This window comes from Elgaria multicarinata, chromosome 6 (assembly GCF_023053635.1).
Source record: "Elgaria multicarinata webbii isolate HBS135686 ecotype San Diego chromosome 6, rElgMul1.1.pri, whole genome shotgun sequence".
Classification (NCBI taxonomy): Eukaryota; Metazoa; Chordata; class Lepidosauria; order Squamata; family Anguidae; genus Elgaria; species Elgaria multicarinata.
In genome coordinates this window covers 57,131,319-57,155,032 of record NC_086176.1, presented here as the reverse complement: position 1 = coordinate 57,155,032, position 23,714 = coordinate 57,131,319, and the positions used below count along the sequence as shown (strand labels likewise).

Genomic DNA, 23,714 nt, shown 5'->3' with positions numbered 1-23,714 from the left:
AAAGCTTTGGGAGGGGAGTAACTTCACTATATTGTAGGGGTTGGCATTCCTTGGTTGAGGGCATAGCTCAGTGAGGGGAACATGTGTCCCTCCCTATGTTGTTGGGTTGCTGCCCCCATCATCTCTCACAATTAGCTATGCTGGTAGGTCTGATGGGACTTGTAGTCCAGCAGCGTCTGGCCAGGAACATGTTCCCCATACCTGTGCTATAACAGCTAATGATGGGCATTTTGCCCAGTCTTTTTTTTTTTTTTAAAAAAAAAAAACTAAGCTAGTTGCTGTCAGCACATCTTGTGGTATAAATTCTAGGAGGTAATTAGGAAATTCATGAAGAAATCTTTCCTTCAGGCTGCTAGGCATCTTCCTGTTCGCCAGGGACATCCACCATAAATGCTATATTTATTTTCCTTGATCACCTAAACCGCTTCTAGTTTTGAAAGTATCAAAGTAGAAGGGACTATAACCTTGAGAGTGTTGTTTTCTACGGCCTTGGTAGCTGTCACTTCTGCTTTTCCTTTTGTGAAATGAGTAGTAGTGATGACTTGCTTACAAGTGAGATGGAGTTTTTAAAGAATAATCTGTGCTGTGGTTGCAACAGAAACAGAATATTAATCATTGCTGCTTTCATAGCTGGTTGTGTTTGTTTATTATTTTATTTATTTATTAATTACATTTCTATACTGCCCAATAGCCGGAGCTCTCTGGGCGGTTCACAAAAATTAAAAACAAAGTATAAAACAACAGTATAAAACCATAATATAAAATAAATATAAAAGCTCAACTAGATAAAAACAGCAGCAATGCAAAATTACAAATTTAAAACACCAAATTAAAATTTATTTATAGACTGTTAAAATGCTGAGACAATAAAAAGGTCTTCACCTGGCATCTAAAAGCATATAACGTAGGTGCCAAGCGAACCTCCTTAGGGAGTTCATTCCACAGCCGGGGTGCCACAGCAGAGAAAGCCCTTCTCTGTGTTGTTAGAACACATCTTGAGTTTCTTCCAAGCTTGTGTATTTTTTCTCTTTGTCCATTAATTCAATTTTTAAAACGATATTAAAACAATATTGCCCAAGTTAGAAAGTGACCATGTATATCATGTATATGATGTATTGTTAAGTTAAAATGAAGTTTTCACTGGGAGACAGAACTGTGATAACATGTTAAAATTTGTGGCAGCCTCAATTGAATGATCATGCTTAGTGCCCCTGTAAGGAGAAATCCATTAACTTCACAACCACCCCAAGTCTTTATAAACAGTTGTAAGTCTGTTGGGAAAGAGATGCATTTGCTTCATAATCAAATATTTTGTAATATGCTCCTAGGTAATGTAAAGGCTCTTGTGCAAACCAATATGTTGTAATTACTATAGCAACTAGTTAATATTTGTAATATGTGCATTACAAAATGAGAGACTCTATATAAATGAATGTTTTAAAGTTTTCTCTCCCTTGATGGTTTAAATAAACTTGATTTATCTACCCAGGTAACCTCTTAACTTGTGTATCCCTTTCATTTACCAAATACATTTATAAATGTTGCCATCTACTTAGATCAAACAATCGTCATCAGTTCTCACAGTAAAGTTAATAAAGATCAATATTTTGGCTTCTGATTGTTTTAGGAAAAGGAAGAATTGATTGAAGAATGGCAGCCAGAACCTCTTGTTCCTCCTGTACCAAAAGACCATCCGGCTCTCAACTACAATGTTGTTTCAGGGTATGAAGGAATTTCATGTTTGACCTAACATCCCAATCCTTTACATTCTTACGTGAAGGTCACTCTAATTGTTTTCCGAGGCACTGGCTTTCTAGTAAGTGCTTAGGATTGCAACCTTGATCACTTTCAAGGATCATTATGATTTGTTATTTTGCAGACTTTGAAGGCCGTGTTACAGCATGGGTTGAAATTTGGGCATTCAGTTGAGTTCTGAAATACTTGAAGTAGTCACAAAGATATTTGACATGTTTGTGCCAAACTGCTAAATTAACTGATAGTTGATAATTGTTCAGAAAGTTGATTAAGGACAACTGTGTCTTCAGATTTCAGCTAATTCATCTGAGGAGATTTTGGTGATTAAGAAACAAATCCTTTGAAGGTGTTAATGAGTACCAAAATAAGGCACTTCTAACTAATACTTAGCCATGAAAGTTTGCTGTATTCTGTCTCATAGAATTGCTTGTTATTTATCAATAAAGAAGCACAGAACTTTGATCAGTAAGACAAAGTGACTAATTTGGTGTGGTTCTGAACATCTTTTGAGTTATATAGAAAGTCAATCAATTTATCTCTCTGTTGGGAGTTACCACTGAAGTAGAAGGCTCTTTGTGGTATTCTTATTTCCTGGCATTGGCCTCTCCTGTTAATCAGTTCCTAAGCTTTTGATGTTTGTCCTGTGGTTGAATGAATTGTTAATATCTTCTACAAGGACACTTGAGTAATACTATTTGCAATTATTGTGGTACATGTTGTTAACGCAGTATGCGAACATGATGCACACAATTACACAGGAATTGTACAATCTTTTTTTCTTTATGAATATCATAAAGTGTAACTTACCTTGCTCTAGCAGAACATGAAGCACCTCTTAATATGTGAAAATGTCACGCATAGGTGAGATGCATTTAACTCTTAGCCAAGTTATAAATTCTTACAAGCAGTATATAAATCATATCAAATGAAGTTAGTGAGTGACTCACTGCTTAGTGGCAGCAAGGTAAATGATGTGGAACAAAATTACCTATGTTATGTTGAGGAATTCACTGTGCTTGTATGGGTTAATAATGAGTGGCGATGTTGAATTAGCTTTAGTTTTCAGTCATAGGCTAAGAAGAAGAGTCCTCTTATGGATCATTAATTAGTCAAATAATAGGAAGAGAATAGAGTGGGCAAATCTCATAATGTGGGAAAGCAAGTGTTGGGCAGGATCTACACTATTGCTTTAAAACAGTTTTGACAACTGTTGGGGCTCATGAGACACTCCGTATACAGTTTTCAAAACATTTTCAAAGTGTTTTGTCCTACTTGGTGTACCGTATTTCTTCGATTCTAAGACACACTTTTTTCCCCATATGAACATCTCTAAAAACGGGATGCGTCTTAGAATCGATGGCGTCTTAGAATCGCAGCCTATCCTCTCCCAGAGAACCTGCTGTGGCCAGGCATAACAGGCTGCCCCAAGATGTTGGCTTTACCAGATTGCTTTGCAAGTGTGGAGCCACCGTTATCACGCTCCAGGAAGGCGCTAGGCTAGGCACCGATGAGCACGCCCACGCAGCCTTGGTGGGTCTCGCGACACTGACCAGGAGGCGTGCGGCCCAATTGGGGCCTACAGTGCACCCTGCATGGCTCCAGGCGGCCGTCATCATCCGCGCCCGGAAGACGCGTGGCTCCAATGGTCAGGGGGCTCCCCCCCCAAAGCACCGGGCACTGGGTGGGGCCCCCTGGCCACCACGCTGGGAAGATGCCCGGCTGGGTTGTACCCAGCGGGCGCGTCCACGCAGCTCTGGTGGGTCCTGCGCTGTTGGCCGGGATGTGAGCAGCCTGAGTGGGGCCTGGAAGTCGTCCCCGGCTCCCTGGTCCGCTGGAGGGCAGGATAATGCTCCTCATGCCCGTGGATGCTGGGCCAAAGTGTCCCGAAAAACCTGTGGCCAGAGGTTGAAGAAGCGCTGCTCCGCCGAAGCTGCTCTCACGCCGAAGCTCCAGTTGACTCTCCTCCTCGTACAGGTAGGCTGCCAAAAGAGAAAGCTCCTGCAGCAGCCGTGCTAGTGAAGAGGAGCTGGGAGGGTAAGCGCCTGGTTTTTTGCTTACTCTTAAGCCCCTCCCAGCCCAGTGGCACCAAAACCCAGCTCTTTCTAAGAAATTCTAAGGTATTCTAAGAAATTTCTAAGAAATTCTACTCATAAAAGATATTCTAAGAAATTTATTTTTTCTTAGAATCAAAGCTTTTTTTTTCTGTTGGTGGTACTGAAATTAGTGTGCGCCTTAGAATCGATGGCATCTTACAATCAAAGAAATACGGTAGATCTGGCCATGGAGTCTTCCAAAGATCTCTTGAGATTAGTGCTACTTAGCTTTCATACATGAGTTGGTGGTGAATAGTGAGGTAGCCAAGTTTGCAAATCATGCAAAATTATTCAGTATGATGAAAATCTAAGCAGATTGTGAAGAGCTCCAAAGGGATTTTTTAAGACTAGATGAATAGGTATCAATAACAGATGAGTATTGTTGTAAGTGTCAAATGATCTGTGTTGAAGCAAATAAATAAAAAAATCCTAACTTCACATGTACTGTGCTGGAATCTGAAGTGGCAGCAACTAAGACATAGCATTTTGGTGCTGAGGAACATTAGCTATAGTACATGGCAGCTCCTCCCACGCCATAAAATATTTTCCATCAGCTTGTATGATAGCTTTCCGGTGGCCTAATGTGGCTGTGCGTATACACACATCCTTTGAAAAGTTTTCTGGCTGTTATCTCACCATGAGTTCCAATGGTTATCTGGTCCTGCAGTTGGATATAGCTATTCAGATTTTTAGGAATATGTTCTTGGAAGCTTCTTGTTTTACCTGCAGAGAAAAGTATTATGTTCCCAGTAATCAGTTATTTTGCACTGGATGTAAATCGGGGCATTCTAGTTGTGACATGTTGAAATTACTGCCCTTCAAAATAAGGTTTTTCAGGCCAGCATTGAATAGCAAAAAGGGGACTTGCCATGTGATCCACCTGTAGCCTGTTGGAAAATAGTAAGGGTCAGTAGAGTAGATTAATTCCAGTATCGTAAGTGTCAAATGTATGTTAAATTCAGAATGAAGGTTTTAGATGTGCCATCAAATGGATGCACCAGTATAACCTTGTGCATTAATTCAATGTTGGAAATTTCAGTTGTGTGTTTGACAATTAGACATTTCTTTTCTAATTATTAAATATTGGCATACTATGGCCTAATCTACACCAAGCAGGATATTGCACTATGAAAGTGGCATATAAAAGGCAGGAGCCACACCAAGCAGGATATAGCACTATAAAAGTGGTATATGGTATGAGTTGATGGGCCCCAACCGTTGTCTGCACTCCAATAAAGCAGTTCTGTGGCTCCTGCCTCTTATATATCACTTTCATATCGCAATATCATGCTTGATGTATATTAGGCCTGTGACCACAATCCAACACTGAATTAAGCACACTTAAGACCATTGACTTCAGTTGTTTTGGATTGTGATCTTATGCTAGCAGTCAGAGATGCCTTTGCATGAGTGGATGCAAATCGTAGCCCTGTCTATGTCCACTGATTCCCCCCCCCCCCACACACACACAATTGCACCCTGTCCCATTCTGTTCTAGAAGGTCCCCTGAGACTCAAAACTGGCTGGAATGAAGGGGTGGCTTGGGACCACAGTGGGGAAGAGAACATTGGTGGTGGGGGATCCCATTGTCTAAGTACAGTTTTGGTAACACTTAAAAATGGTATACACTTAACAAAAGGTATGTTGAAACCCATGCCCTCTACTCAAGAAAATTCTCCAAATTTATTTATTTATTTATTTAAGCATTTTTATGCCGCCATTCAGCCAAAAAAGGCTCTCATGGCGGCTTACAAAAGTATTTCCCCCCTCCCTGCGAAAGAGGCAGAAAAAACAATGCCTCTTTCACAAGGAGAGAGAAAGTTCCTAAAAACAGGAGACAGGATTCAGCCTAGTACTACTACTAATAACAAATGCAGACAAATAACCTTAACTAAATGATGAGACTTTACACCAAAATAAAAATCAATAGTTGGATAATTAGATAGAAAAAGGTGTGTGTGTTTGCGAAACACACTGAAAAGCACCTGGAGCACCAGGACCCAGCACTGGTCCACTACAGAGTGAAGTTTGAAAGTTTGGATCACACCCGAGTGCTTGAGATCTAAAACTCCTGGCCTTTTCTAAAGGATTTTGCATTAGATATGTCTTCCTTTGTGTAATATCCTTGCCATTTATAGTGGGTAGCTTATTTCTGGGACTTTGAAATCTACTGTGTTCCACAACTGATGAAGTACCGAAATACAACCTAAGAAGAGGTTTACAAATAGGATCCCCTGCCTCCACCAACAAATTATACTGAGTTTCCCCTGATACCTGGCATGCAGTATCTTTCCATAACAAGATCTATTTGCAATTTCTAATTCAACACTCCCTTAAGCATTGGCATAACACGATCAAATCAGCCTGTCCTAGATAGTAACCTAGCAGCTCTATATTGAACTATGACAGTGATAGATCCAGGAGCACCTCCAAGGTGCATGCCTGATCTTTCAGGGGGAATGCAACCCTCTTCAGGGCAGGATGACCCCCACTCAATGTGGCAGATGAACCACTTGCTAACAGTTTGTTGGCCCTCATCCAGTCCATTACCCTGTTCAGGCACCGATTCAGGACATCTACCACATTACCAGGGTTAGATGAAAAGGAAAGGTAACTCTGGGTGTCAGCATATTAAGGGCACCCCTGGATAACCTTCACCAGCCATTTCATCTAGATGTTAAATGGCATGGGGATAAAACTGAACCCTGGGGGATAAAATTGAGCCCTATGGGATCCCGTGACAGAATTATGACAGAACAAAGCAATAATCCCCCAGCACCATCTTCTGAATTGATCATCCAAGTAGGAATATCCACCAGCTCCCTTTTAATTGAAAAATGCCTTTAATTAGGCCCCTATTATCTTTTACCATCCATAGTTAAGTAGCCAGATTTTCCAGTTCTACCATTGCTTTACGTGTGTGTGTGACGCCAAAGCCATGAAGAATTGAACAGAGTTCTTCCAAACCTGTAGGTTATGTCTGAAACAAACTTATGATGACAATTACTAAGCAAAACAATGTTATGTTTTTATATTTTAAGGCCTCCAACTCATAAAATTATCGTGAATGGCAAGGGATGTATAAACTTCGCATCCTTTAACTTTCTTGGGCTTTTGGATAATGAAAGGGTTAAGGTAAGTGCTCCATAGCTGCTAAAATTTGTAATTTTGCATTACTGCCGTTTTTATCTGGTTGAGCTTTTATATTGTATTTTATATTATGGTTTTATACTGTTGTTTTATACTTTGAATGTTCTTAATTTTTGTGAACCGCCCAGAGAGCTCCAGCTATTGGGCGGTATAGAAATGTAATAAATAAATAAATAAATAAAATGTAGGTATTGTGTCGAAGGATTGGTTCAGATGTAACCATTCTTTATTAAGCCAGGAATGAGTGCTATGCCTGTCTCTTCCTTGTATGCTACAATCAACATGTCTGCTGTGGTTATTTTAAACCAGGGTGGGAGCCCCCCTTTTTTCTTTTTTTGCTAGGGCAGTGTTTCCTCAAGGATAATTTGTGAGGGGCTACATGCTGGTAGTGGCAGGGCCAGGACCAGATGGCGCCACCTCTTTATTCCTACCTAGCTGCAGGTCTATGGACAAGACACAATTGCTTTGGCCAGATGTCGGGGCTGATCTCCTACAGAGGGTTTTTGAAATTACCTATTTCTTCGATTCTAAGACGCACTTTTTTCCCCATATAAACATCTCTAAAAATGGGGTGCGTCTTAGAATCGCAGGCGTGTCTTAGGGTGTTTTTTTTCCCTGTTGGTGGTACTGAAATTAGCGTGCGCCTTACAATCGATGGCGTCTTACAATCGAAGAAATACGGTAGGTTGCTTTAAACCATAGTTTCCTGTAACCAGGAGACACCGATTTAATCCAAACCATGATACGGTCCTGTTTTCATATTACCCTTGTTTGTATCCTGCTTATAGCAGTGTATACGTAGTTCCCAGGCAATCATACCTTTAGGCACTGAAGCCAGACCTCCTTAGATTCTGAGATATCAGCTGTGTCCAATGTCTTCAGACATTCTCAGGATCCTTGTATATAGGACAGCTGTGTTGCATCTGTACTAGCTCTAATATGGAAGTTGCAATATAATAGTGCTGAACGGTCTAGTAATGACTTCATTTCTACTGTAGAATTGCATTTAACATGGCTTTTCCTGTTATGCTTCTTTAAAGACTGCAGCTCAGGCATCTCTGGCAAAATATGGTGTTGGCACTTGTGGCCCTAGAGGGTTTTATGGAACCTTTGGTAAGTATAGCACATATTTCAGTTCAGTATTAAAAGCATTCAAATCTAATTTAATTTTAATGTCGTGTGAAGGAATGGGCAGCCATGCTGAAATCGTCCTAATTCGGTTGAATTGGTACCCAAGCAGGTTGTTTCATATGCCACTATCAATGTGCATGACACTTTAGAGCAGGAAACCTCCCGGATTGGCAGTGGGTGTGGCCAAAGCCATCTCACACTCTTTCCCTCAAGATCATTTCCACCTCACACGGTTTCTCAAGAATGTTGGGAGTAGAAACTGTGTGGGATGGTGGTGATCTTAAGAGAAAGAGAGTGGAGTCATGATGATCACATACGGTAGGAGGTGTGGAGGTGTGGAACAGGATGTGTGTATGTAGTCATACACATCTCAACCCCCATTCATCCATATGCACGTTCCTCTCACTGTATCCATTCATTTACATAGCTGAGTAGTGAAGACAAGGGATGTGGCTCCAGCCTCCTTTTCCCCTGCTGACCAGTGTGGAGGGAGGGGGCTTAAAACTTCCCTTCCTGCAATTTAGACAACTAAAAAAACCCCTGTTTTTAGCTGTCTGGATTGTTTTAAATTTTGTATATTTACATTTTTATGCTGTATTTTACACTTTATTTTAAATGCTGTATTTTATTGTCTTATGAATTGTTGTAAACTTCCCAGAGAGCTTTGGGTATTGGGCAGTATAGAAATGCAATTGATGATGATGATGGGGGAGGGCAATTTTCATCATTCATTTTCATCCCTCAATCATTGCTTAGCTGATTTGGAAACAGCTGTCAGCAGGGGAAAAGGAGGCTGGAGCCACGCCCCTTGACTTCACTGCTCAGCTATGTGCTAAGCAGGAAGGCTCTACCCCCTTCCCCACTGCTCAGCTGATTGGTGGGAAGGGATCTGTGGCTGCATAAACCTAGGCAGTGGGCTGCAGGATGCCCACCTCTACTTTAGAGCAGCAAGAAGAAAGTGTCTATGCCCCAAGAAGGTTAATATCTTAAGTTTGACACAGGTGAGACAACAGAGATGAGAAGAAAATGGAACTGAGGGTGAACGGAAAGATCGTGTATCCAGTTGAGTTAAATATTCTCAAGGAAATTCAGATGTTTTTCTTAACTTGTGGAATGTGTTTAGGTTGTAGTATTTTGACATTAGCATGAGTAGAATAGATGGTGTCCTTGCTGAGTAATGTCTCGAGTTTGTTCCAGAAATATTACTAAGGATTCAGTCCCCATTCTCACCCTCCCATGATTTGCTTACATGGCTATGAAAATATCATATGGGAAGAATTGGCTGAGCTGAAGTAAAGATTGAAATATGTCACAAAGATTGAGCTGTTGCTTTCAAAGTGGCCACGAGAGGGCAGTCTGATTTCTGGATGAAACCCTTTAACTCCTTTACGAACACCATAATACAGATATTGGCGACATACTATGTCTGTGTGGTAATCAAGAGGTTTGAATGCAGGCCTGAAGCAGAGGGTTTTTGTAATACAAATCCTGCTATGAAACTACCATGTCTGTGTTTAATCATAGGATGTGATGGTGTTTCGCATTCCTCTTCTGTCTCCACAGAGCACTATATAGACAGCAATACAGTGAACTTAAACATTTGCTTTATCTTCCCTATGGCCTGATTTTTGGAAGTGGTAGACGTGCTGGTATTTTCCCCAGAAGATTAAAAATGGTTTTCATGGGGCTATTGAGGTATTTGGGTTTCACAAGGCAAACTATTTATATTATCAGTGGCATTTTTGTCTTGTGCTTTAATAGTTAAGCAAAATACCACCACCCCCTTTTTTTCTTAACTGTTGGATGGTAGTAAAACCCTCTGCCTTCCTTTTTTTGGAAGATAGTATTTTGGTAAAATTCTGTCTCTGACCATATAATTGTTTTGACTGGAACCATACCTAGATATCTGACTTTAAAGCCACATGGTCTCTGTATGGGCAAATGATTTCTTACTATGGTGAACAATCAACTGCTTTTCAAAAAATATGTCCTATCTTCTCAGTTTCTGCTATACTTTTGTGTTATAGACTAGTATCTAAAGTGCGTAGGAATATCTGATGTGTAAGATCTAAGCATTTCCTCACATTTGTTCTTTGAATTGAATAACAAATTCTCGTAGGAATGTTGGTAATCCAAATTGGGTCTAAACACAAAGGCTATATGTTTATTTTGAAGATTTAAGTGGATGAGAAAATGTGAGCTGGAGAAACTGTAGCAGTCCTTGTTACCATTATGAAATATATACACAGTGTTGCTTACTGTAAATTTCAAATATCTAAACAAGTTTTTATTACATAAAAATGTAATAAATAAATAAAATGTTGATCTTTATTAGTAAGTACAAGAAACAGTTTAGATGCCAAGAAAAGTACAGGCTCAGTCTTTTGGGTACAGTGGCCACATGTGGAAGAGTTCTATAGCACAATGCCCCCTGTCCCCTGTGCTTAAAGGAGTGTTGGATTGAATGCACAGACCTTCCATTCCCTGCAGTACTCAGCTGCACTACCTGAGTTTGCTATGTTGGGTGGCGGGACGAGGAGGGGCGCAGGAAAGAGAACGATGAGCTCAGTGGAACTCCTCTGTGTGCAGGCAGCGTACCTGTGCTCTACTGGATTGAGTCCTTTATTTCAAAATAGGGCTAATGTTAATCCACATTTTCCCACCATGGTTGAAATTAAATTTTAGAATGGCAACTAGTATTTATTGGGGGATCTGTGAATTACTATTTAGTATTTAAGACTTAATGTTAATGTCTTTTTCTGAAAGAGAAGTTCAGCAGAATAAGGGAAGTTAGGGAAGGGTAGGAAAGGACAGGTGTGTGAATGTGGGGGGAAAAACACCTGAATTGTTGGGGGAAATATGAGCTAGGAATAAGAGTCTGGAGAAGAGATTTAACTCCACTGCTTGTTTCGTTGGTTAATCTAGCTTTTAGCCTCCTTAGGGAATTGCACTTGGAGTGCACTGTGATAATATCAAACCAATAAAATTACCCTTCGCTTCTGAACTAATATTAGTTTCCCAGCCGCATTCAAGTTTTAGTAATCTTTTTCTCGAATATTTCTGATAGGTATATCAGTATGGCTGAATCACTCCAAAAATATTAGTGCCCTTTTAAGGTAATGCAGCCCAACACTGAAGTGGGTTATTTTGTGCCTGGTAAAATGATAGGATATCAGTTATTACTTGGCCCCTTTTTAAAACATTCTCTAGAAAAATGCGGTGCTATGATAGTTTCACAATTCCAGTGTTCAAGTTGAATGGATTTTTGTGGTGTTAATGACCTTGAGTACTTGTGATTCTTTTAAAACAAGCTTTCTATTTATACATTTATGAACTGTTCTCAAACAGATGTACATTTGGAATTGGAGGAACGACTTGCCAGATTTATGAGGACTGAGGAATCCATTTTATATTCCTATGGATTTGCTACAATTGCCAGTGCCATTCCTGCCTATTCAAAACGAGGAGACATTGTGTTTGTGTATGTAATCTTCATGTTTGTGATATTACAGAGAACTTTCTAGAGAGGGTTCTGGAGAACCTTGGTGGTATTTATGCTACTGTTTGAAAGGTTGAAGTACTGTATAGAAAAATTAACTTACTCTATCTGCTCTGTTTCACAAACAATAATAATCTTATTTGTTACATCTATATCCCTCTTGCCGTCCAAGAACATGAAACACACACACCAGTCCCAAGAAAATAAGTTTCTGTAAAACTAAAGCAGTGTTTGGACAATTGCAGGAAGAAAAGCCATCATGGCTTCTCCCCCCCCTTCCCCCCCCCCCCCGGGTCCCTGTGCATGCTGTGCACGTGCCTGTCATTTATATTATTACCCGTGCTGGAATGTGGGTTGGCATGTCATCCAAACCTGCCACATGGCATGGTGGCTTTGTATCCACCTATAACCCCTACTGCAAGACATGGATTATAAGGTGGATACAAAGCCACCCGTGCCGAGCCATGCACTGGGTTTGGATGAAACGCCAACCTGTGCTGCAGCATGGGTAATTATGTAAATGATGGGCACATGAATGACACATGTAGAAGTAGGGTCAGAAGCCACAATGGCTTCTTTCCTCCCATGATTATCTGAAACTAGGACAATGTCTTCTTTGTTTGACTACTTCTACTCAAAGCCGGTTCAGACAAAATAGTCTTGGAGCATTCACAAAAGAAGTGCAAGTTAGAGCTTAGGTCGAGCCTTCAGGGAATTGATTTCCAACGTGGGCAAGAGTACAGTTATGACCAGCATACACACTGAAGCAAACACTGTCTTTTTCAACTACCTTTATGCCGAAAAGGAGAAATGGGCATATAAGCTGGACTGAACCATGAGGCATCTCGTTGGAACAACTTCCTCAGTTGTGGTAGCACTTTCCAGTAACTGCAATCTCAGGAATTGTTGTCAGCAGCTACTGGCAACATCTGTGAACAACCCAGTTATCACAGAAAAGAGTTTCTGCCTGTACATGTGAACCACCTCTTAGGATTCTGTAAACATGTATTCTAAGAACTCCATCTTGGTTTAAAAACCAGTTTTATGGTTAAATGAGAGAGTTGGATGTATTCAACTTTGTAAAAGTGCCCTAATAGATCTTGCCATAGGAGAAAGGTATGGATGGAACTCCAACTATTAGGAGGATTGTCACACATTTTTTTTAGAACTGATTTAAATTAGGCATTACTTAAGATTGCTTATTTGATCTTGTCACTTTCAAAGCTGTGTCTTGATGCCATTTTAAAGGCTGGATAAAGTACAGTTTTAATCACTTATGAAATGCTTTTAAAATGACTACTTGCTTTTAATGATCCATTGCTGCTTCAAAATAAACTCTTTTAAAAATTAGTAACAGCTGTTGAAACGCTTAGTCAGTATCCCCATAGGTTTCAGCCAGGCCTAGAGATGCAGTTGACAAGAGTGGTTAAAATGAATTCAGTTAATGTCAGACACAAGAATTGCCTTCATCATTCTGGCTGAGCTGCTTATGCTTGTTCTGGGCTAGTTGATATTAACTGCAATCCTATATATGACTACTCGGAAGTATTTAGTTCAATGAGACTTAACACCCAGGTAAGTGTGCACAGGGTTGCAGCCTAAGTAGTGTTTTTATTTTTTATTTTCTTCTTGGTCCATGTAACCTAAGCGCTGAGTGATGCAATAGTAAGAATTTATTGATCCGTGTGAATTAATCCTTACTTAAATACCGCATTTCTCTAGTTTGCCTTTCTAAAGAAACAACCCAAAATCGGGGGGCAAACAAAAAATGCAGAAACTGAAGTGACAAATTAAAGCATTATCAAAGTAGGCATTAAGTTTACAACTACAATTAAAAGATCAAAAATGGGTATAAAATGGGCACATGAAATAAAATCTTATTTAATAATTGTTTTTTATTCAAGAAACAATTATTAAAATACCTTCTGGTTATGAGTCACAAAAGCTCAAGAAACAGCGTTCACTAGCACTCGAAAAAAGAAGGAAATACTGTTGCTCTTGGAGATAAGGAAATTAAAAAGGAACATAGAACAGCTCCTGGAGAAGGATGTATTCGCTCTAAAACGCATAGAGCTTAATAAATGTTCTTTCTGTCCTGAGTTTGTCTCCAGACTGGTTTCACTTTACATGAATAAGGCTCAGGCTCATGCACACTCTTCCCATCCCTTCTCCAGTGATGCCACAAGAATCATAGAATTGTAGAATAGCAGAGTTGGAAGGGGCCTACAAGGCCATCGAGTCCAACCCTCTGCTCAATGCAGGAATCCACCCTATAGCATACCTGACAGATGGTTGTCCAGCTGCCTCTTGAAGGCCTCTAGTGTGGGAGACCCCACAACCTCCCTAGGTAGCTGATTCCATTGTCGCACTGCTCTAACAGTCAGGAAGTTTTTCCTGATGTCCAGCTGGAATCTGACTTCCTTTAACTTGAGCCCGTTATTCCGTGTCCTGCACTCTGGGAGGGTCAAGAAGAGATCCTGGCCCTCCTCTGTGTGACAACCTTTTAAGTATTTGAAGAGTGCTATCATGTCTCCCCTCAATCTTCTCTTCTCCAGGCTAAACATGCCCAGTTCTTTTAGTCTCTCTTCATAGGGCTATGTTTCCAGACACCTGATCATCCTGGTTGCCCTCCTCTGAACACGCTCCAGTTTGTCTGCGTCCTTCTTGAATTGTGGAGCCCAGAACTGGACGCAATACTCTAGATGAGGCCTAACCAGGGCCGAATAGAGAGGAACCAGTACCTCACGTGATTTGGAAGCTATACTTCTATTAATGCAACCCAAAATAGCATTTGCCTTTCTTGCAGCCATATCGCACTGTTGGCTCATATTCAGCTTGCAATCTACAACAATTCCAAGATCCTTCTCATTTGTAGTATTGCTGAGCCAAGTATCCCCCATCTTGTAACTGTGCCTTTGGTTTCTATTCCCTAAATGTAGAACTTGGCATTTATCCCTATTAAATTTCATTCTGTTGTTTTCAGCCCAGCACTCCAGCCTATCAAGATCACTTTGAAGTTTGTTTCGGTCATCCAGGGTATTAGCTATGCCACCCAATTTTGTGTCATCTGCAAAATTGATAAGCGTTCCCTGCACCTCCTTGTCCAAATCATTAATAAAAATGTTGAAGAGCACTGGGCCCAGGACTGAGCCCTGCGGCACCCCACTCGTTGCCTCTCCCCAGTTTGAGAAGGTTCCATTGATAAGTACTCTTTGAGTCTGATTCTGTAGCCAACTGTGAATCCACCTAACAGTTGTTCCATCTAGCCCACTTTTAGCTAGTTTGTTAATCAGAATGTCATGTGGTACTTTGTCAAAAGCTTTGCTGAAGTCAAGATATATGACGTCCACAGCATTCCCACGGTCTACAAGGGAGGTTACCTTATCAAAAAATGAGATCAAATTTGTCTGACAGGACTTGTTCTTGACAAATCCATGTTGGCTTCTAGTGATCACCGCATTGATTTCAAGGTGTTTACAGATTGACTTCTTTATAATCTGCTCCAGAATTTTCCGAGGGATGGATGTCAGACTGACTGATCTGTAGTTCCCAGGTTCCTCCTTTTTGCCCTTTTTGAAGATAGGGACAACGTTAACCCTCCTCCAGTCGTCCAGCACCTCACCCGTCTTCCATGATTTTGCAAAGAAGACTGGAAGCTCTCCTTTTCATTTTTAACTAACTGCAGTTTAGGATTACATCTGAACCTGGACACGCTGTGGTTGGTGTTAACTATGGTTTACTGAAATAAGCCAGCTTCAAACTTTAGCTTATGAAGCTGGCTTGTTTCAATATACCATAGTTAAAAGTAACTACAGTTTAGGATTTGGATATAGTGATAAAATATGGTTAATCAGAAACTGAAGTGAAAACTTTGAATCTCATTGTGGCTCCTTCAGAGGGGATATCACAGAAGCTCGAGACTTGTTCACATAACACTAAACTTGAGTTTCTTGTTGCATCCAAATGCAGACTTACTGAGTATGTGTGTGTAGCTGGGAACAGTTGGGGCTGCAAGTATGGACAAAAAGTTATTGTATAAAGCAACTGTTTATTAAGGAACATTATGGAAAGAGATCAGCCTTGAAAAGGCATCTTCAGCTAAGAGTGTACTGACAGAACTCTATGTATTTACAGTGATGAAGCAGCCTGCTTTGCTATCCAGAAAGGTTTACAGGCATCCAGAAGTAACATTCAGTTTTTTAAACATAATGATATGGCTGACCTTGAACATCTACTAAAAGAACAAGAGATTGAAGATCAAAAGGTACTGTTCCTTTGAAGAAATTGGTGTATAGTAGGATGTATTTTTAACTAGGTAGAATATTTGAATTGTTTTATTGCTCATTATTTCTTTGCTAAGCCATTATGGAACTGAACATTGTATAACATTTGAAGTAAGATTTGGCTGCTGTGTTGCATTTACTATGACTGTAATGTTTGGATGGGGGAGTGAGTTAACTTAAGAAACAAAAGAAAATCTGTAGATTGAACTGTTGATACAGTTCATCAGCTTCTTCCTGTCTTTTTGAAAAATTGTTAAAATATGACAACCCGAAGCCATATTATTACCAATATCAATACTATGGGCCTGTTCAGACAACATACACAGCCATGGTTAGTCGGTTAACCCTTTTGCAGCAAATGGTTAGCGAGCACATGTAAACAGCAGCTATGTAGCCACTATGGTTAGGAATGGGTCACATGATGCCCTAAGCTATAATGTGTGTTGTCTGAACAGGGTCAATGTAAAAATATGCAACCTTTTGTTTCACGGAAGAATAGTTAAAGCCATTTTTGTACAGCACCCTTGTTGACAAAATTTGTATTGAGGTAGTTAACAGCATCCTCTGCCATTCTTAAGACATCAGCCTTTGGTTAAAAGGCTAGGTGAAAACCGTAGTAAGCGTTTGAAGAAGCTGTGGAGAGAGTGGTTTAAAGAATGTTTAAGACTCAAACTATCTTATTTAAAACTTGTTTGATACAATTGACCTGCGGTTGGGTGAACCTGAGACCTTGTTCTCAGCACTATCAGCTTTTGATGGCAACGTAAACAAGTTGCTCTTCAAACGACATAGTCATACTAATTTGTTTCTCTGCAGAATCCTCGTAAAGCTCGTGTAACCCGAAAGTTCATTGTGGTAGAGGGTTTGTATATTAATGCTGGAGATATTTGTCCTCTTCCGGAATTGGTAAGTAGGTTTTGTTTTAACTATATATACCCTACGAGGCTTATACATGCTGTGAATTGAAAATGGAAGAATTCTAGGGGCAGTATCCAATGCCCCCGGTCAATTTTGTTGTCCCCTTCAATTCCATTGCACAAGTGTTGGGTCCCACCAGTTCTGTTGCGCAAATGGTGAGTCCTGCTGATTCCGTTTAACACTTCCTAGAGGAAGCCCCGATATGAGCAGAAATGCTCATTTATGAATCGGGCTGGGTCAGCAGAGCGCCCTTATGTGAGCTCTGCTGACCTGCCATATTCCAGAAATGAGTGTTTTCACACCAGAAGTGCTGAACGTGGGAGGTGGGGGGACCACTTGCAAAAGGAGACCGGCAGGGCACATTAGAATCGGCAGGGGTGTAAGCGCCTCCTTGGGTACTGCCCTTGGCTGCTTACTAATAATGTGCTTTTGATCTTCTGTAAATAGGTGTGTTTGCCCCCCACCCCCAATTAGTTGTAGCCAGTAAGACAGTGGCTGATACATAGTGCAAAAGAACCGAGTTCAGCAATCACTCACACCCTGGAAATGGGGTGTCTCGACCTGCAATTGCTGTGTTCCGTTCTCTTACTGTTGCTGAATGACTAAGCAGTAAATTGTTTGAGATTCAGTTTTTTGCCGTAATTAATCGGGTTGAACCCTGAATGTCTGCATTTCGACTTTGTACACTTATAGGCTAAGTAATAAGGGACTTCCTATAAGCATGGTTTTTGGTGTTCAATGGTGTTAACACATGTACAGGGAAGCCACAGAATTCAGCATTATTGAGCTTTCAAAACCCTTATGGTGGTGGAGATGAGCTTTAATGTGGCTGGGGATTATGGGAGTTATAGTCCCACACATCTGGAAGGCAGCAAATTGGAGAAGACTAACGTAGGCAATTTCATTTTCTTGGCAGAGATTCTCGCTTCCTAGTGAAGAAAAACAGTTCTGCATTCCTGAGGGTATTCTTTTTATACTGAAGGTGCAGGATGGATAGATATAAAAGGTTGTTTGTGTTCTGCACTTTAAAAAAAAATCTTCTCCAAGCTTAACAAAATATGTGCTGAGAGAAGCTATTACCTATATAAATGTAGAGAGCTTGAAAATGAGTTCTGCCCGCCATAAGGAAAAGCATGGCATTGTTCCCTCACAGTCTGACTACTGGAGGTCCTGTGTGGTCCACCAACGCTGGCATTTCACTTCCCTCCCCTCACCTGAGATTCCATAAAGGTTTGGCCATGTATTTTTAAGACAAACCTTTCAGCCATAAAGGCTATAAAATGAAGGGATGGAAGAGGTTGTGTTCTTGGTTCTACCTTAACCTTTGAGTGGACTAACAAGTAATGCAGATTTTCTGGGAAGAACATGTTGTTCTACACACACTGCAGTCATTGAGGAGATCCATGTACTCTGAGTGCAGGGACTGTAGCTCTGTCCTTATGTGCTTTATCTATAGGAAGGTTCAGTGTCTATTATAAAAATAAAAAGATCAAGCAGCAGTTGCCTGAGGTCCTGGAGGGCTAGTCTCGGACAGAGCAGGCTGTACTCACCTAGATGAACAAATAATCCTACCCAAATGAAACTATTGATCTTGAATGGGCTTTCATAAACACATTCCATTAAGTGTTCTCTACTTAGACTGACATAACTATTTCTAAGAAATGTTAATGCCATCTAATGCCAGTTTGTTTGTTTATTTGTATGTTGTATTCTGTATTGCAAACTGTTCTATCAGACAGATTTTGCATTAGCATTGTTTGCAGGATTATAGAGTAAACCAGTTCTTTTCTTTCTTTAAATCAAGGTCCCCCCACCCCATCCCCCAAGCATATAAAGAAGCAAAGTAGTATCAAGTTTAAACAGTACACTTTGAATTAATAGCTAAGGAGGTCAAAATTACCAACCTTACATATCATCCTTTCATACAACAAACCCAACGAAGTTGTATGCTTGGAACAATTCAGTTTAAAAAATTGTATTAATATATTAAATGTTTTTAAAGTAGATGTTGTTTTTGATTATTTTATCTAGGTTTTATGTAATTTGTCAGTTTGGCCATTGCAAGAAAGCGCCATATTTTTGCAATCCACCCTTTTAGAGTTGGTACTTAGCTTCCAGTATTTGGAATATAGGATTGTATCCAGTGTTGTTCCTATTTTGAGTAGAGCCATTGAAATAATGTTCCTTAAGATAGACCAACATTGGATATAGCTCATTGATACAGTTACCCATTGGAGCAGCAGTTACCACTTCAAAGTGTTTGTTTTTGTGTCTTTTTCATATTTTAATAATAATCATTATTGTGATTATTATTTATAATATTTTAATAAAAACAATAATGAATCTAATCTTACAGTGTATTCTAAAATGCTTTCCATTAGAATCCCTAGCTTGTTCCAATATTTTTTTCCCCATAAGAGGTCAAATTCACTACATATGATAGAATGCAACACAGCTGCTTGACTTTAAGATTTACTTTTTCATTTTTTAAATAAATGGTTTGCCTCTATCAGACCCATACTTGCAGTGAAAAGTTGTCTAGGTCCATTATCAACACTCGGGGCTAACCCAGCTTTCTACATGGTACAATTTCTAATTTTAACAACTTCTTTTTGTGTATCTTCTATCTAAAAACTCATGAAAGGAGCAAGATGGTTCTGCTCCTGCGATTCACCTTAGCTTGCAGTATGACTCACAAGTTGAAGACCACTGACCCAGACAATTGCTTAGGACTATTTTCATAGACAGGATTTTAAAATTTATTTTTAAACATTTCTACCCCTCCTTTCTGTTCAGAAAAAGCCCCCTAGTCGGCTTCCAACTTAAAGCAAAGATATAGTTAAAGATTACAAAAACACAATCAACCATATCAAACAAAGCAGAGAGCATTAAATAACACCAATTAAAACACCAGCAAGCGAAGAACATAAAGCTGGGTCAGCTAAATATAAAACTATCAACAGCAGGAGGATAACAAGTCAGAGCAAATTAAAGTCTCTGTGTGGGAGAAAGGGGCTTTTTTGTCTACCTGAACCTCAGTTTTGCATTACTAACATGTGTTGGCATTAAAACTATGCCAAATATTATGTTACTGAGACGATTCAAAATACTTTGTAAGAGGGTGTTCTGTGTGCTTCTTTAAGGAAATCTTTCCCTACCTTTGCTCAAGTTTTTAAGATTCTACTGCTGTAAAATCAGAACTATTAAAATATCCTTAAATATATGCTAAAGATAATTGTTCCAAACTTCAGTATTTCCCCAGCTTCAGGTAAGAACGGTTCTGCTAGATACTCAAAGCACAGAAAGTTGCATCCATGCATAATCAGTAGAACTGTGTGTTCTGTGTTTTACAACAATGTCAAGGAACTAAAATACTTGATCCTTACATTCTAGGATTAAGGTGATTGTCTGCCAGAAGTAGAGATACTGTGGCAACTTGTACATTAATCTAGTTCCTTGTTCTGAGTAACCAGTAATCTTGTATTGTTTTGTCTTGCTTGTAAATTGAAAAAATCTGCAGGTAAAGTTAAAATACAAATACAAAGTGAGATTATTTTTGGAAGAAAGTCTTTCCTTCGGAGTATTGGGAGAACATGGACGAGGAGTTACAGAACATTTTGGAATAAATGTAAGTGTGTGGCTGTCTTGAGTGAAAATAGCTTTTAGTGCCAGGAAACTGGTAGGAAAAAGCAAAGTTTGATGCATGTTTTCTTGTTTATAGCAATGCTTTGCTAGCCATTAAATATATATATACATACACACAAAATGTGTGCATGGCAGTTTTGTCTATTACATAGTTCCTCATGTGTAATCCCTTAATCGTTAGTTTTGCATAGGAATGTTAACTGTAGGTGGAATTATTACTAGAAATAAACCCGTAATGTATCTTCAAGTTATCACAGTCTTTCCTTAAATGATCTGACTTCTTGCAACTTGCCCGGTTGCATTTCTGTGAATTGCATAGGAATCTGAATTCAGTAAGAATTTGTTGCGGACTGTAACAAAGGAATGTAAAGAAAAAATGGACATAAAAATATGCCTATGCCTTTGCTCTTTTAACACTTAAAAGGAACCATATATAATCATATCTTTGCATTATGTACATTTGCATATGATATGATAAAATCCTTTGGGGCATTTTACAAAATACTGGCCATGATCAGAAGGCGACATGCATTATGTGGTGTGTGCTTGCAAGTGTTTTAAACCTTCCGCTTTCAGCAGCTGCCCTCAACTCTTCCAGAAGCCATCCCCAAATATTGAAAGGCTGTCAGAGCAGCGCTGATGAAGCTAACATTGGAAGGGGAAATTGGCAGTCTCCTTCCACATGCAAAGAAAGTGCTTTGAGCCTCATGGATCCTGGATCATTTTTGTTCCAGATAACTTGTTCCATCTTAATTATTCTGGGACGCTCCTGTAATGATCTACAAATGCATTAACTATTCCAGAGTTGAGTTGAGAACAGCTTCATATACATTTCACTCCTTTAGATTTTTATAGATAGAATCAAGAAATTTAAAATGAAGTGGATGTCTTACAAGACTGTTACTGACAGGAGAAATTTGTGTTGTGTTTGACTTGCATCTTCTCTCATGTAACTTACTCTTTTCATATTTTGTTTTGTTCATTAAATTATTTCTGAGTCACCTATGTCACCTTTTAGCCCAAAAGAGCTTCCAACTGAAAATTTAAAACATTCAAACAGTTTGCAAGCAGCAACAATAAGGGGCATGGGTGGCCGGGGCCGGGGGGGGGGGGGGGAATCCAAAAAATAGAGAAGAGCTAATACATTTAAAATTGCTTAAAATGAAGAACAAGAAAGTTTTAAACAGCCCATGCAAAACTAAATAAAGAAGGGGCTACGTCTCTCTTCCTTAGGGAGATTTCCACAGCCAGTGTGTTGCCATAGAGAAAGCTCCATCCCATGTTCCCACAACCTAGCCTCTTGGTGGAACACCAGACTTACAGAAAGGCTGCGGAAGCATGCCTTAAAGTATGGGCAGGCTCATACAAGAGGCTGAGGTCTTCCTCATACCCTGACCCCAAATTGTTTAGGCCCTTATAAGAAAGAACCAGCACTTTGAATTATGCCCGGAAACAATTTGGCAGCTAGTTCAGCTGATGCACAGCTAGTGTAACTTGGACAGCAGGGCACATGACAGAAAGCAATCTGGATGCCATATTTTGCACTGGCCGCAGTCTCTGGACGCTCCTCAAGGGCAGCCCTGCATAGAGTGCATTGCAGGAATCAAATGTGTCACTCAGTATATCTATTTAAAGGGCTGCATGCTTCCCCCCCCCCAAAAAAAAAAGAGAGAGAGAGAGAGAGAGAGAAAGTGGGTATTTGAAAACTTAGGAAAGCCAATCTTTTCTTTGTTACAGCTTTATGACTGGTTGCCAAACATGCAGTTTTTAACATTAAACCATTGCCCTTTTTTGTGCAATAGGTGGATGACATTGATCTTATCAGTGCAAGTATGGAAAACTCTCTGGCTTCTATTGGAGGATTTTGCTGTGGACGATCCTTCGTTGTTGACCACCAAGTATGTGTAGATTCTTGAAATGCAAGATACATTTCTTACCGAGTTAAATTCCAATAGAACACTCTGACCAATGGGAGGTATCAGGAGGGGGCGGCACATCCAGCCAATCTCTTAGATGTTGGGGGGGCAGAGTGCATGTATGTGTTACATGTTGTCAACTGAGAATTGCATCACTCCAGTACAATCCCAGGAGTATGGTGCGTCAGCATCTATTGCTGGGAAAAGGGATGGAGGCTTCACTCAGCACAGGGGAATTGGTGTTTCTCCTTGCTATGGCTGAGCTGCCTGGGATATACAAGGGGGGCTGACCAACCAGGTAAGGGGAGAAGAAGGCAGGAGGAAAAAGGTGCTGCAGCCTTCCTGAACCTGCTGCCCTCCAGGTGTTGGACTACAACTCTCGCACATCAGGTTGGCGGAGGCTGTGCTAGTGCAAGAGAAAGCTGGCTATACTATTCCTCTCTTTATCTGAGATCCAGGGTAATTGTGGACACATGGCCACTGACACAACAGGTGGAGCTTTACAAAATTTAAGGGGCCCAATCCTGGACATTGGCAACAATACATGTTTCCCCTTGCAATGGCAAAGGAACCAGGTTGACTGCTCACATCCTGGGTTGGGTTGAAAACTGATACAAGTTTGGACATAGAAACCATTTTGGATTAATTCCATTTTATGACAGGGCATGCTAAACGCCTAAATTCATCTTGTTTAGCAATGGGCTATTCATATAAAATGTAGTTAGAAGTTTACTCAGTCAGTATTGTTTTTCCTTGCAGAGACTGTCTGGTCAGGGGTACTGCTTTTCAGCCTCTCTGCCTCCTCTCCTAGCTGCTGCTGCCATTGAAGCCCTCAATATCATGGAAGAAAACCCAGGTATCTCTTTGAAAAAACCAACTCAACACATTTTTAGCATAATTTGCAAGCAGTGCTGTGAGATACATATTCTCCCTTGGGCTTGCTAGGTGGTTTTGGTTATCCACAGTTCCCCGTAAGTTAACTGTTGGACTTGCCATTCACATTTGAGATGCTTGAAAATCTCCAAGGTGAGAAGATCTTTCTTGAAACAGAAGAAAAGAAAAATAAACTGGCTGTCATGAAGAATGATCATGGATCTGTAGTGACTTAGCTCAAAGTGCTCCAGAAATAGGCCAATTCAATATTGGAAGTTATTACCAAAGGGATTGAAAAGAGCAAGTAAGATCATTGTTTTAAACTGCCCAGAGAGCTTCAGCTAATGGCATTATATAAAACTGAAGATGGCCACACCTCGAAAATTGTGAACTGTGTCCATATTTTTAAAAGAATATTACAGTTGGGGAAAAGTGCCAAAATGGGCAACTG

The 23,714-nt window shown here is 40.1% G+C and overlaps 1 protein-coding gene across 1 annotated transcript in view; it reads left to right on the top strand.

Annotated features, from left to right (window-relative positions):
• Positions 1 to 23,714, top strand: part of SPTLC1 (serine palmitoyltransferase long chain base subunit 1) — a 38,181-nt gene that overhangs the window by 5,071 nt on the left and 9,396 nt on the right. The window contains exons 3-11 of the mRNA XM_063129452.1: positions 1,628 to 1,722; positions 6,890 to 6,983; positions 8,039 to 8,111; positions 11,478 to 11,610; positions 15,763 to 15,892; positions 16,728 to 16,817; positions 20,350 to 20,457; positions 22,277 to 22,372; positions 23,150 to 23,246. Coding sequence (XP_062985522.1) covers positions 1,628 to 1,722; positions 6,890 to 6,983; positions 8,039 to 8,111; positions 11,478 to 11,610; positions 15,763 to 15,892; positions 16,728 to 16,817; positions 20,350 to 20,457; positions 22,277 to 22,372; positions 23,150 to 23,246 — 916 coding nt within the window. The remainder of the gene's footprint in view (positions 1 to 1,627; positions 1,723 to 6,889; positions 6,984 to 8,038; positions 8,112 to 11,477; positions 11,611 to 15,762; positions 15,893 to 16,727; positions 16,818 to 20,349; positions 20,458 to 22,276; positions 22,373 to 23,149; positions 23,247 to 23,714) is intronic.